The sequence below is a fragment of the Tamandua tetradactyla genome, chromosome 20 (genome assembly GCF_023851605.1).
Source record: "Tamandua tetradactyla isolate mTamTet1 chromosome 20, mTamTet1.pri, whole genome shotgun sequence".
NCBI classification, from domain to species: domain Eukaryota; kingdom Metazoa; phylum Chordata; class Mammalia; order Pilosa; family Myrmecophagidae; genus Tamandua; species Tamandua tetradactyla.
Genome location: NC_135346.1, coordinates 58,025,171 through 58,039,116, shown reverse-complemented (window position 1 = coordinate 58,039,116; position 13,946 = coordinate 58,025,171). Strand labels below are relative to the sequence as shown.

The 13,946-nt window shown below is 48.0% G+C and overlaps 1 protein-coding gene and 1 non-coding gene across 4 annotated transcripts in view; one reads left to right on the top strand and one right to left on the bottom strand.

Annotated features, from left to right (window-relative positions):
• Nucleotides 1-13,946, bottom strand: part of CDHR2 (cadherin related family member 2) — a 55,298-nt gene that overhangs the window by 27,998 nt on the left and 13,354 nt on the right. For all 3 annotated transcript variants that reach the window (XM_077137720.1, XM_077137721.1, XM_077137722.1), the window contains exons 2-3: nucleotides 11,331-11,403; nucleotides 10,960-11,031 (exon numbers count right to left, since the gene is read on the bottom strand). In XM_077137720.1, the coding sequence (XP_076993835.1) occupies nucleotides 10,960-11,031; nucleotides 11,331-11,403 (145 nt within the window). The remainder of the gene's footprint in view (nucleotides 1-10,959; nucleotides 11,032-11,330; nucleotides 11,404-13,946) is intronic.
• LOC143665108 (U6 spliceosomal RNA) lies at nucleotides 9,672-9,775 on the top strand. The gene has a single exon (XR_013166780.1). It is a non-coding gene; the product is annotated as a U6 spliceosomal RNA (small nuclear RNA).

Sequence of the window (13,946 nt, the reverse complement as noted above, 5' to 3'; positions counted from 1 at the left end):
GATCTAGTAAATGTCACCAGTTGCTACAGGTTGGTAGATCTGAGCCTCTGGGTGAGGGTGAGGCAGGGCAGCATAGGGGCTGAGGAAGGCTGGCTGAGGGCCCCAGAGTAACTGCAAGATCAACGGCTCCCTGCAGCTGCAGAGAATCCCAGCCCCACCTGTCAGAAACCAGCAGGGTGGGAAGGCCCATCACAGGGTGAGAGGTCTCCAAGGGGGGGAGGTGAGGAGGGGAATGGAAAAGCACCCAGACCAGCAGCAGCCCATGTGAAGGGCAGCCCCCAGCACAGTTCAGCACGCTTCTCCCATTGCCGGAGCGCCTGCACACCCCTCTTTCCTATGGATACTCAAGAAATTCTTTTACTTGCTTTCTTGGTCTGTGCTGTGCTCTTAGATTCTTTCTCATGGCACGGCCAAGGACCCAAGAATCAATGCGGGAAGCTGTGTCCTTGAATTCGTTCTCACGCAGCCAAGGACCCAGGAAACAACTCCAGTAATATCTTTTCGTGAATTGGCCAGGAGCATATGCTCCTCTTTGGTCCTCTGAACTGGAGCGTCGTGGCTAATCCTTGAGCCTGGCCACATGCTCCTGTGCTTTCCTTTGCTCACCTCACCCTCATTGTCATACCCTCATGTGCCTCTGCCTCCTCCAAAAATGGTGGAATCACCAGTTATGCCAGTTTGAACTTGTGGTGGACCCCGGGAATGCCATGCCCTTTAATCTTCATTCAATATTGCTAGCTGGGAGCTTTCTGATTGTTTCCAGGGAGATGTGACCCACCTACATGGGTGGTAACTTTTCATGAGATGATTTCCATGGAGGTGTGTCTCCACCCATTGAAGGTGGGGTTGCTTACTGGAATCCTTCAAAAGAGGAAACATTTTGGAGAAAGTCCCTTTTAGAGCCACAAGAAAGTCACGGCAGAACCGAGCAGAGACATGAGGCTGAGAGAAGCACCGAGTCCACCAGCCAGGGACCTTTGGAGATGAAGAAGGAGAACACGCCTGGGGGAGCTTCATGAAACAAGGAGCCTGGAGAGAAAGCCAGCGGATGCCGCCATACTTGCCATGTGCCTTTCCAGTGATGAGAGAAACCCTGAACTTCATCAGCCTTTCTTGAGTAAAGGTAACCACTTGTTGATGCTTTACTTTGGACATTCTGGTAGACTTGCTTTAACTGGGACATTTTCTTGGCCTTAGAACTGTAAACTAGCAACTTATTAAATCCCCCTTTTTAAAGGCCATTCTGTTTCTGGTACATTGCATTCTGGCAGCTAGCAAAATAGAACACCGGTTTCACTCTCCCTGAGGACGCTGCCCAGGTCCTCCCTGGGCAGCACTCGGTCTGCTGGGGAGTACTTCAGCTCCTTGCCCCGTGAAGCCTCAGCGTGGAGCTCCCTCCCACGTGGAGGGGGCGTATCTCTACATGGTGTACATCCAACGAGACCCAGCGCGATGGGGGATACCATCCTTGGGACCAGACTGGGGCCTCCCTAAGTCGAGCAGGAGCACAATCAGGCCCAAGGAATACCAGAACCTCTGCTGCTTACCTGATACCCATAAACCTTTCCCCTCTTTCGTCCCAGATGGGCAACCTATGGGCCTTCTGAGATACTATCTTCTTCGCGTTTGTCATACCTTCCACCTTGTTGGGTCTGCACCCACCCTCGGGACATATTTGTGCTCAGTTTTAGCTTACTCCTTCATGGCAATCTCATCGCAAACGCCCCTGTGCAATCTCCAATGTCCTTTTTGGCATATGCTTTTCTGCAAGCAAGGGTTTAGGGCACAGAGTGCTGCAGAGAAAGAGCGGGCCGTTTGCAACTCCCTAGGTCAGTTCTGCCTCGTAGTTTTGGGACTCCAGAGGCCCCCTCCTTGGGAGTTTCCTCCCTTACAGGCCACAATCTTCTGTCCCTATTATGACCCATTAAGGATGTCATTATCGCAAAGGGGCAGAAAATGGAGGCTAAATGTTTAGCACTTAGGAGCCAGGAAGCGTGGAAGCAGGGTGGGAGGACTTCCAGGAAAAGGGCTGCGACTACACTTGTGCAGGGAAAAGCTGCAGGGACGCCTGCTGCAGGAGACCTGGTGTTTTCAGGCCTTGAACGCTGTGCCAATGTACTGACGCCAGGCACCCTGTCACCCTCCTTGCAGCACCTTTGGGAAACGTTAACGATGTGCCTGCTGACGCCCCCTTGGGATGCCCCCCCAAAACTGAGACCATTTCCCCACAATACAAACTAGAGGATGAGAAGGCGCCAGGGTAGTTCAGAGGTAGAATTCTCACCTGCCATGCAGGAGACCAGGGTTCGATTCCTGGCCCATGCACTTCCCAAAGCAAGCAAGCAAGCAAACAAAAATTCAACAAACGGTGCTGCAATAACAGGATGCTCACATGGAAAAAGAATGAAATGTGACCCCGCCATATAGCATACAAAAAAAAAAGCAGCTTGGGCAGTTCTCAGAAGACCCCACCAAGTTCACCAAAGAATTTCAGTCCCTTTGCTCTCTCATCTGCCCATCACCCTTCTAGGGCTATGAGTCACCTCTAAGGGAACTGTGCACCTTAGTTCCTTGGAGATGATTCATGGGTGGCCATTCCTCACCAGAGACCCAATCCTAGACTCCAAAGCCCATGAGTTGACCAAATACTTTACCAACTAGGGAAAACCCAGCAGCTCACCCAGCAGTATGGAAACCAAGTCCTTCCCTAGCCCAACCTACCATTAAGCCATGGGGCCTAGTTTTAATTAAAACCCGGGGAGGCAATGGGCCCAGTCCCAGCTGAAGCCAAAGTGGAAAGGGCCCCACATCATTCCACTTGCCACTTGCACAGCTGCTAAAGGAGCAGGGATCCTCTCTCTAAGCCCAACTCTGAACGTAAAATCAGAGTTGACATCCAGGGGCAAAAGACTCCCTGGCCCCGTGGGATCCACAATGCCATCCTGACCAAAACGGGAAAAAGAAATGGAACAAAATAAGTGTCAGTGGCTAAGAGAGTTCACATAGAGTCTAGAGGCTAGTCTGGAGGTCATTCTCGTGCAAGCCTCAGCTAGATATTGCTACTTATCATGGTTTGCCAACCCCCAACCAAAACCATTCCTGCCAACCCTAAAGAACACTTAGGGCTTTAGCTGAGATTCTGCAAAGGTTCCATGCACTGTGATTACTTTCCAGAAGCCTACAGATGGGTTCCTAGGCTGATATGTCCTGAAACCCAGAAGGCCCAACCTCTCCAAGAACACCAACTAGTTCCATCTCCCATCCCCTATTATCCATGGCCCTTTCCAACATCAAAAAGTTAGAATGGGTATTGCCCAAATACCCCTAAAAATGGTGAGAAAGATCAAAGGAGAAGGAGGAGCTATAACAGAGAAGATGGGATCTGACAGATGAGTGTGACTGCTGAATCATTATATTGATATCACTTTTAGTCTCCAGTGTCTTCGAGAAACTAGAAAGAAAAACCTAAAATTGTGGAACTTTTTAACCCATACCGATTGCCAGAGCGGTGCACCTGTCACATGTCAAACTTCCCACCACCACCCCTCGCCGCCAGACACGCGGGAGCCACCCCGGCCAAAGCACGGCCCACCTGTCAGCCGGTGAGTGACCGCAGGTTCCTTTGCTCCAAATGCTGTCGAGCTGGACCGTCAGCATGAGATGGGTAATGAACACCCTCTGCTTCCTTATTCCATTTCTGCTAAGACCTTTCCGCATCCCTTTGGCTGCCTGGCCCAGGACACAGCCCAGTGGCTCAACCTATCCGAATGCTGGGTCTGTGTCAATCAACGAGAGAAAGTTATAGCGTGGCCAGCCAGCATCACCCACTGGGGAACTGCGCAACCCTTCGCGCCCCCTCTGCTGCACCTCAAGGAGCAGCCCACGCTTGTCGGCACACAACCCCCTTGAAGACTTCCCTCGTGTAGTTCGAGCCCTATCTCAGAGCCTGCGGCAGTACAAGCCCCTTGATGCCCCTTCACTGGCCCAATCAACTCCTGAGTCAGCATACAAGAAAATGCCACCTTTCCCCTTTGCTTTCTCTCTAACCGGGCGCAGGGGAAAGCCCTGGGGACCCTTACCCAATCCTTCTGCAAATCCATCATCCTTGTAGGGCCCTCGATAAAGCCAGTCCCCCTACCTGAGGCCGGTCCACCTTTCCCAAACACAGGTAAAGACGAATACCATGGGAACAGTGGAACCGAAGCCCGACTGAGTTTCCAGGAATCTGAATATTACATGCAAGTATTTCAATGGCAGGGGCATGCCACACTGAATGCTCCTAGCTGCACTGTTAATTGCTCAGATGAAACTACACGCTGTGCTAGGCACCCATCGGTTGTCCATCCCAAATCCTGAATCCCGATCCTATTACAAGCCCTCCCTGTTGCAAGCTGTATCCCAACATCACAGGCCTCAAGTTAACACGACCTGGAGTCCAGCTGGCATCCACTTCCACGAAACCGCTGATGCTCCGAGTCCCTGCCTGTCACCTGTCATCGTTCTTCCTCTGCAGAACGAGCATGTGTCTAGCTCTTCTGACCAATTGGACTGGACTCTGTCCCTAGGTTATGCTACCCCGATGTCCTTCTCTCAAACGCCACGAGTCCAGTCCCCGTGCCTGCAGGAGCTCAATGAAGAGGGCCGTCCCCTTCAGTGTCCCTCTCCCAGCCAGCCTCGCTGTGGGGAGGGCCACCCTAGGAGTAGGGAGCTTAGCTACCAGCTACCCATCACTTCGTAACCTTTCTCTCGAACGCGCCAAAAGCCTCCAGGACACCGCGCATTCCCCTAGCCTAATAATCCTGCAACGGGCAGGTGCCCTCACTGCCAAAGTTCTGCAGAAACAGCAGGCCCAGGACATGCTCGCAGCAGCCGAGGGGGCAACCTGCCTCTTCTTACAAGAGGAGTGTTGTTTCTGTGTTAACCGATCAGGTGAGATCTCAGAGAGCAACCGAAAGAACAGACAAAGGCTCTCCTGGATAACGCCAGTTCACGGGGACTCCTCTCCTGGCCTTCCACAGAAAGCTTCTACTTGCCAGAAGATTTGTCCAAGTCCATTAAGTCAGCCAGCCGACCTCAACCATTTAAGTCAGTGAGGTCTATGCACCCTCCAGCAAGGACTACTGCCCCTCGCCAGCACGAAGCTGCTACTGAAGATGGACCTTCAACCTCAGCACCCCTTAAAGCTAAGGGGCTAGAACTCTCTGATGGGGAAGCTTAGGCAGGGTAGCAAAGGGGCTGTGGCAGACTGGCTCAGAGCCCTGGAGTAACTGCCGGGTCAACAGCTTCCCACAGCTGCAGAGAATCCCCATCCAAATTGTCAGAAACCAGCAGACAGGATGCCCCCCCACACACACACGGGGTGAGAACCCTGCAACAGCCCACATAAAGGGCAGCCCCTGGCGCAGTTCTAGCCAGAGTGCCTGCACGCCCCTCTTGCGGGTGTGTACTTAATAAATTATTTCACTTGCTTGCTTGATCTCTGCTGTGCTCTTGAATTCTTCCTTGCAGCCTGGCTAAGAACCTAGAAAGCACTCTGGTAACAAGGGGATGTATTGGAGAGCTACGAATTTTTATATTATTTTTGCAACTTTCCTGTCAGTCTGAAGATATTTCAAAACAGAACAGTTTTTTAAAAGTTTCATATATCCGTAAGAACATATGAAAAACTGGACTATGGACTGTAAAGTTTATGTCAATGTTAAATTTCTTGAAGTTGGTAATTGCACTGCAGGTGGTTATATAATGGATATCCTTGTTCTTAGGAAACATACATGGAAGAATTAAGTGTTCAAGGAGCCTAGTATATACAACCTACTCCCAAATGTTTAGAAAACAGAGAGAAAGAGAGATTGGCAGATAGAAAAAATGATACAGCAAATGTGGCAAAGCACTAAAAGGTAGTGTGGGGGTACGCAGGGAATTCCGTGGTAGAATTCTTGCTTGCTATGTGGGAGACTCAGGATCAATTCCCAGCCCATGAACCCCCCCTCAACAAAACGCTGTGAACAAAATTCCTTATGAGATACACATATATCACATATTTGCCTCTCTGTGTGCATATGTATTAGATATAAATATACATATATGTAGGGAGACATAAAAAAAAGTTGGAGTTCTCTCATGGTTTTTTTTTTTCTGTATGGGTTTTGTGTTACTTTTGCAACTATCCTGTAAGTTTGAGATTCTTTCAAAATAAAATTTTATCTAAAAAAAAAAGTCTGGCTGATTAAACTACTGGATAGCACTAGTGGTGAGGAAGGTAGGTTTGCTTCAGGGTAGAAAGGAGAAGGCAGTGATCAGAAGGGGCTGGAGGGGGGCTCCTGGGCATTGCCAGGCCTTACTGCTTGGCCTGGTCGCTGGTGGTTACATGAATATTTTCTTCGTGAGGATTCATTGTACTTTTCTCTGCATATGTTACCCTTCTAAATAAAAAGTTTAAATAGAACATTCTTTAGGAATCTGACCTAAGCAGCTTTCATGTTACAGGAGGGCTGGAGAATTTATCTCAGGAGGGAAGAATTGCTCTTTAGATCAAGAAAGCCCTGAGAGTCTGCTAAACCCCAATCAACAAGGGCAGTGCGACTGTGGCTCAGTGACAGAATTCTCACCTGCCATTCCAGAGACCCGGGTTCATTTCCCGGTACCTGTCCTTGCAAAAACAAAAAAAACAACCAACCTCACTCCTGTTGACTCTTAAGAACACCCAGGGCTTGAACTAAGACTTTACAAAGGTTTCATACATTAATTTTGCCCCTGGAATCTATAATTCCTAGAGGGTTCCTAGACCAGAGAAATCCTGAAACCTAGAGGGACCAGCCTCTCCAAGATTATCTATTAATTTCGTCCCCCTATCTTTTAGTGACGATACCCCTTCATAACATGAACAAGTTAGAAGAGCCATTGCCCAAAGATCCCTACAGATTTGGAGAAGGATCAAAGGACGAGGAGGAGGTATAACAGAGAAAATAGAATTTAACAAAGGAGAATAGCTGCTGAATCACTATATTAATATTCCTTCTAGCCTCCAGTGTTTTGGAGCAGCCAGAAGGAAAAATCTGAGATGATGGTGTGGTAGCCCATGGCAAACTCTGGGATCTGTTCTGTAATTACTTGTTGAAGTGTGCTTTGAAAATTATCGCTTTTTTTCTTCCTTTGCTTTGTTATATTTTACAATCTAATAAGTTATAAAAAATATGTTATGTTTTAAAATATATAAGACATAAAAAATGTTATATTTTACCATTTAAAAAGTTGTTTTTTTAAAAAAAGAAAGCCCTGAGAGGGGCCATAATAATAGAGAAGACCCTTGTTTGGTCTGGCTGAGAGTGAAAGATAGTTTTCCGTTTCCCCTGGAGGTTGGAGAGGTGAGGCAATAGGATGCAGAGGAGCCCTAGGGTTAGGGGAGATGGAGAGACTGGCAAGGGGTCAGGGAAGCCTCAGCCAAACCTCAGGTGCTTCTCTGAGGCCGGAGTGTCCAATGAACTGGAGCAGCAGAGATGATGGTTTCCTGTCATGTACTGGAATCTCTTCCCTTAACCCCGAACCTTCAGTAAATGCTGCCACATGCATCTGAAGCCTTAGGGAAAGGAAGATGCAGCCAGGGGCCAAGCTTGGAGTAAAGTGAAGTGGAAATCACAAGGCAACAGACTCAGGCATGGGCAGGAACTGTCTGGAGGGGACAGGATTGGCCAGGGAAAGGGAGGAAGCAGGAAGAGGCGAGCCACAACCTCCAATAGAACATACGCATACCTCACAGGAGCCTCTGAAACTAGGATGCAGGCTCAAGATGTTTAAAGGGCCACCCCAAGAGGCTAGAGGTCTTGCAGGAACTGAATCACATATACTTGAGACTTGTGGTTGATGTGTATGTGTTTTGCATTTATTTATTGATCTACTCATCTATCACCAAACAGTTAATGAACATATATACAATATTTATCCATTTTACAAAGAACATTCACAGATATTATAAAGTCTGGCCTCAGCCTCATCTTCCATGGAAGATTGCCATCTCAGAGTTCAGTGAGACTATTACCTCCCTCCACTTGGGCTTTAGATCTTTAGTAATATAACCCTTCATATACTTTGCTGTCATTTCCTTGTGTACTTGGACACAGGCTTCTGAGTCCCAAGACAGATTCTGGGTTTCACCTTCTTCAGGTGAAAGCCTTATGCTTCCTCTATAGCTTTAGGTATTCTGGGACCCCAATTCTGACACTGTGGCAAAGGCTGTGAGTTGCCTCCCAATGTCCATACCCCCTCTTCTTTCAGGCTAATCCCAGATTTTGAGCTGGGTACCTGGCCACCCAGAATAAAGACTACATTTCTCAAGCTCTCTGGCAGATGATGCGGGCATGTGACAGCATTCAGGCTAATGAGATATGAGCGGAAGTGACATGTGTGAAATTGGAAGCCTGTCCTTATGTCTTGGCCCTTGTCCTCCCACTGGCTGGAATGGGGTATTGCTTGAGCCATCCTGGACCTCGTGGATGAGGGACATGCCCTGGGCAAGGCAAAGCCACGGGACGAAAGGAGGGTCCCTGACAACAGAAGGTCCAGAAAATAGGGGAAGGTCTGATGGAACAGAGCCTCCAACAGCTCCGGACTTGCTGTGTGAGTGAACAGCAAACCTTCGTATCAGGGATTAAATTGCATCCCCCCAAAAGATGTGTTGAACAACAAGCAAACTCACTGCCCTCCCCCTGTCTATGTGGGACATGACTCCCAGGGGTGTGGACCTTCCTGGCAACATGGGACAGAAATCTTAGAATGGGCTGGGACTCAGCATCAAGGGATTGAAAACAGCTTCTTGATTTTAAGGGGGAAGAGAGAAATGAGACAAAATAAAGTGTCAGTGGTTGAGAGATTCCAAACAGAGTCGAGAGGTTATCCTGGAGGTTATTCTTACGCCTTATACAGATATCACCTTGTTATTCAAGATGCAATGGAGAGGCTGCAAGGAAGTGCCTGAAACTGTAGAGCCATGTTCCAGTAGCCATGTTTTTTGAAGATGATTGTATAATGATATAGCTTTCGCAATGTGACTGTGTGATTGTGAAAACCTCGTGTCTGAATCTCCTTTTATCTACCTTATGGACAGATGAGTAAAACATAGGGATTAAAAATAAATAAATAATAGGGGGAACGAATGTTAAAATAAATTTAATAGAGTGAAATGCTAGTAATCAATGAAAGGGAGGGGTAAGGGATATGGTATGTATGAATTTTTGTCTGTTTTCTTTAGATTTCTTTTTCTGAATTGATGCAAATGTTCTAAGAAATGATCATGGTGATGAATACACAACTATGTGATGACATTATGAGTTACTGATTATATAAGTAGAATGGAATGATCATACGGTAAGAATGTTTGTGTTTTATGTTGGTATGTTTAATAAATAAAATAAATTTTAAAAAGAATGAAAATGAATAACATGTTTCTGATATGGAACTTTATACACTTTTAATTTCATGGGATAGCTCTCTTGGGGAAAGTTTTTTTGCTGGTAAATTTATCATTAAAAAAGCATTGCTGTGAGTTTTTCTATTCAGATTTGCTGTCTCTGACTCTCAAAACCACTGTTTCATAACATTCCTTTTCTGAAACTCTAATAGGAAGACCACTTTCTGGAACCTCTAGTTCTCGTTTTTACTAAAAAGCCATGTGTGGTGTTCGCTTGGCTGCACATATATTAAAATTGAAACGATACAGAGAAGATTAGCATGGCCCCCGAGCGAGGACTACATGCAAATTCGTGAAGCATTCCATATTAAAAAAAAAAAAAAAGCCACGTGTGGTATTATTGGTTTCAAAAAAAGAAAAGATACATTGAAATCCTCATTCTCTGTACCTCAAAATGTGACCTATGTGGAAACGGAAATAGGACGGTTACAGATGGAACTAGGCAAGCCCCTGATAGAACACGATCGAAGTCCTTATAAGACGAAATTTGAACACAGACACAGGGGGGAAAGCCATGGGGTTCAGGCAGAGAATGCCATGGATTGCCGGCAAGGCACTGCCAATAGGCAGCAGAGAAGCAGGGAACACCGTCTCCCCCACAGCCTTTGGCGGGGGTGGGGGGCCCTGCTGACACTTGCTTTCACACTTTGGGCCTCCAGAACTGAGAGTCAATACATCTCTGTTGTTTTAAGCCACGCAGTTTGTGGTTACTCTGTTTCAGTGGTCCTAGAAACTAAGACACTCCGCCGGGGCCGCACCGCTGTTATTCCCGGGTCGGGCCGTGGCCCGCAGTTGGCCCCGTGGCCCAATTAATACGGTCATCTGCTGTTCCTGCTTCTCCAGCCCCCACCTGCCCTCCCGCAATGAGCTGCCGGTCCCTGTGGCTTCATCTAAAACCACGTTTCTCAAATTTCATCCATTCCTGTTGCACCAAGAAGACTTCTGCCTTATCTGAATATCACTATTCATAGCCATTCTTTAAACTGATTGTTTCATATTAATACATTTCCTGTATAAGCTATACTTTATCAATGGAAACCTCATCTTACTTGCCATAGACAGAAAGGAGCGCTCCCAAAAAACCTTCTGAGGACATACATCTGTGAAAGGCTCTGAGCCTGAAGCCTGTTCTTTGTTTAAAAAGAAGAAAAACATGGATGGAGGTAGGAGTGGAGGGAGATTGCCAAATAAGGAGGATGTGAGTGGAATCAAGGTACCAAATGGATACTTTCTCCTTAGAGAAATCAGGAAAATGTCAAGATGAGTCCAGATTATTTGAGGCTAATGTGAGAGCCCCTGGCAGGGTTCCCCCATGCCTCTTCTTGACTCTTGAGCTGTGCAGGAGAAAAAATAAACATATGGGAAGGAACAGAAACACTTGGGTCACCTTTACCCCAGGTCGAGCCATGCAAGTGGACAGGAAGAACGTCCACTTGCGTACCCCTGAGACCCTCTCTTGGGGGTGGGCTTGGCGCAGTGTGGGCACAGGAACTCACCCATTGGTAGATCCTCAGGCAGGGTTACTACCGTCATGTTGGGCAGGAAACTCGGGGCCACGTTGGCTGCCACTGTAGTGGGACAAGTTGTCAGAACACCTGGATGCCACTGCCAAGCCTGGCCCCCCCCCCCACCTCTCCTGAAGGACCCCGCCATGCCAACCTTCCACCCCAGCTCCCCCGTCTTGCCTGGATTCCTCCCTGGGCGCCCCCCACCCCCACCCAGGGCAGCCTAGCATAGGGCTGGGCCATAGGAGATGGGTGTTTGCCTTACAAGGGATCCCCCCACCCCTCTGGAGGGTCTTGCCGAGGGTCTTCCAGTTGAGATATACTTTGGTGGAGGGGACTGAGGGGAAAGGGGAAGCACTCACCAGTTCCCACGAGGGCAGGAAGCAGGAAGCAGGACAGCCATGGCCTCGGCCACGCCATCGCGCCTGGAGGAACCTAGGGGAGGAGGCTTCAGGGGAGGGCCACAGAGCCCCAGACCCACCCGACGGGGTCTACTCAGCCCTCCCTGGGCCCACCCACGGGCCCACCCCCTCTTCCCAGGCCATGCAGCTCTATGAGTCTCCATCCATTTTCCAGATGTTCCAGGGATGGGATGAGCCAAGCAGGGAGCCAGGTGGGGCAGACGGAACACTGAGCCCTGGCCCACACCCCGAGCCTCACACTGAACCTGAACTTGACTCCAGAATCCGACACCCACTGTACACTGAGCACTGCACTTAGCACCTTAGATGCTTTATCTCATTATTCGTACAACTCTGGGGGGGCTGTTATCATCAACCCCATTTTACAGAGGTGGACACTGAGGCTGAAAGTCTAAAGGGCTTGCTTGAGGACCACAAAGAATCAATGACAAGAGGGTGCTCTGAACACAGGCCTTTTGGACTCCAAAATTCACACCCTCAACTGCAACACTCTACTGCCCCTTCAGGGTCTCCAAGCTAATAGTGTTCTGCAAAATCAGAGGCCCAGAGACCATGACTTGTCCAGGGTCATCCAGAGAATCTGTGGGTGAGCCAGGGTCCTTTGTCCCACTTTTTGCCCATTGAACAGTTGTCTTTGCAGCTTTTCCCAAAGTGTGCCCCATGGAACCCTGGCCCTGTAAGATACCCCACAGAAGGGTTTCCTGGCCAAATCAGATTGGGAAGGGTGCTATACTCTGGGTCCCTTTTGATGATAAATCGCTGGAAAACCCTGCCTGACTCAGGCTTCTTGGCATCTCGTGTTGCAAGACTCCCTTCAATACAGGACAAAGGGGCTCTCTTAACTGTCACCAAGATGCCCCAAATCCCAAGGCACTCTCATCCCAAAAGACAACTGATAGAAGTTACAACAAAGAAAGGGAGACAGGGCAGGATAGGTTCTTCAAATGTTATGTTTCTTTCCATCAGTCATGCCCACTACTCTATAAGAATTCTAAAAGACAGGGGTTGGCATTTTTTTTCCATAAAGGGCCTGATAATAAATATTTTATGCCTTGTGGACTGCACAATCTTCATCGCAGCGCCTCAACTCTGCCACTGTAGCATGAAAGCAGCAGAGACAACATGTAATGAACGAACAGGCACTGCAACTCAAATTGCATATAATTTTTACCCATCACAAAATATTATTTGTCTTTCCATTTTTTTCAACCATTTAAAAATATAAAAACCAATTTTTTTTTAGCATACTGGCTAAGATAGGTGGAGAGCCAGATTCGGCCGGTGGACTATAGCTTGCCAAACCTGGCCCCTCAGCCCCAAAACAAGAAAGGAGAAGAAGTGCATATGCATTACCACTGTCGATCAACCTAGCCATAAAAAGGGCACTAGGAGTCCCTCCTTGTCCCTCAGGGATGGGGAAGTGTAACCAGAACTTGCACAAACTTTGACCAACAAACCCTCCTAGGATGGAGGGGAGAGAAGAAGGCAATCTGTACCGCTCAGATATTAGTAGGAAAAGAAGCTTCGCCAGCAGAAGGTAGAAACACAGAGAAGGTGAAAAACAATCACTACTTAATATTAGCGTGAATGGAAAATAAAAGGGAAAACACCTGTGTGTGACTGCGTAGATTAATCTCTTTGAATTATGAGCCTTTCAGAATCAATGAAGTAATTTAAGACCAAACAAGGTCTCTCTGGCCAAGAATACCCCTAAAACAAAAATACCCAGTGGTCCACTGAAGGTGTTGAGAAGTTCTGCAGAAAGAAGCTTATTCCTGGCTTATGTGACCTGAGAAGGTGTGGTAGTTAGATTCAGTTGTCAACTTGGCCAGGTGAGCATACCTAGTTTTGTTGCTGTGGACATGAGCCAATTGTTAGTGAACCTCGTCTGTTGCTAATTACATCTGCAGTCGGCTAGGAGGCGTGCCTGCTGCAATGAATGAAGTTTGACTTAATTGGCTGGTGCTTAAATGAGAGAGCACAAGGTAGCACAGCCTAAGCAGCTCGGCATACCTCATCTCAGCACTCGCAGCTCAGCCCAGGCCTTTGGAGATGCAGAAAGAAATCACCCCAGGGAAAGTTGTTGGAACCCAGAGGCCTGGAGAGAAGACCAGCAGAGACCATCCTGTGCCTTCCCACGTAAGAAAGAATGTCAGTGGAAAGTTAGCTGCCTTTCTTCTGAAGAACTAACAAAATAAGTCCCCTTTTATTAAAAGCCAATCTGTCTCTGGTGTGTTGCATCCTGGCAGCTAGCAAACTAGAACAGAAGGCTTTCTTTCTATTGGGTCACATGTGGATGTCACCAACTTATGGGAAACCCTGTCCCAGGGGGCCGTGTACGTCTCTGTCTTCCCAAAGCTGATCAACTCTTGTTTCATTTCATCTCAACCTCTATTTAACCCGACTTCTCTGGGTCCTGAAGGATGGGTCGGAATTTCCCCAGTAGACAAAAAGGGAAGGGACTTCCAGGTGGCACGAAGGCTGTGGAAGGACCAAGAGGGCAGAAGCCCAACCCACGGCGAGCCCCAGAGGATGGGGGCCTCCAAACAGGGCAGT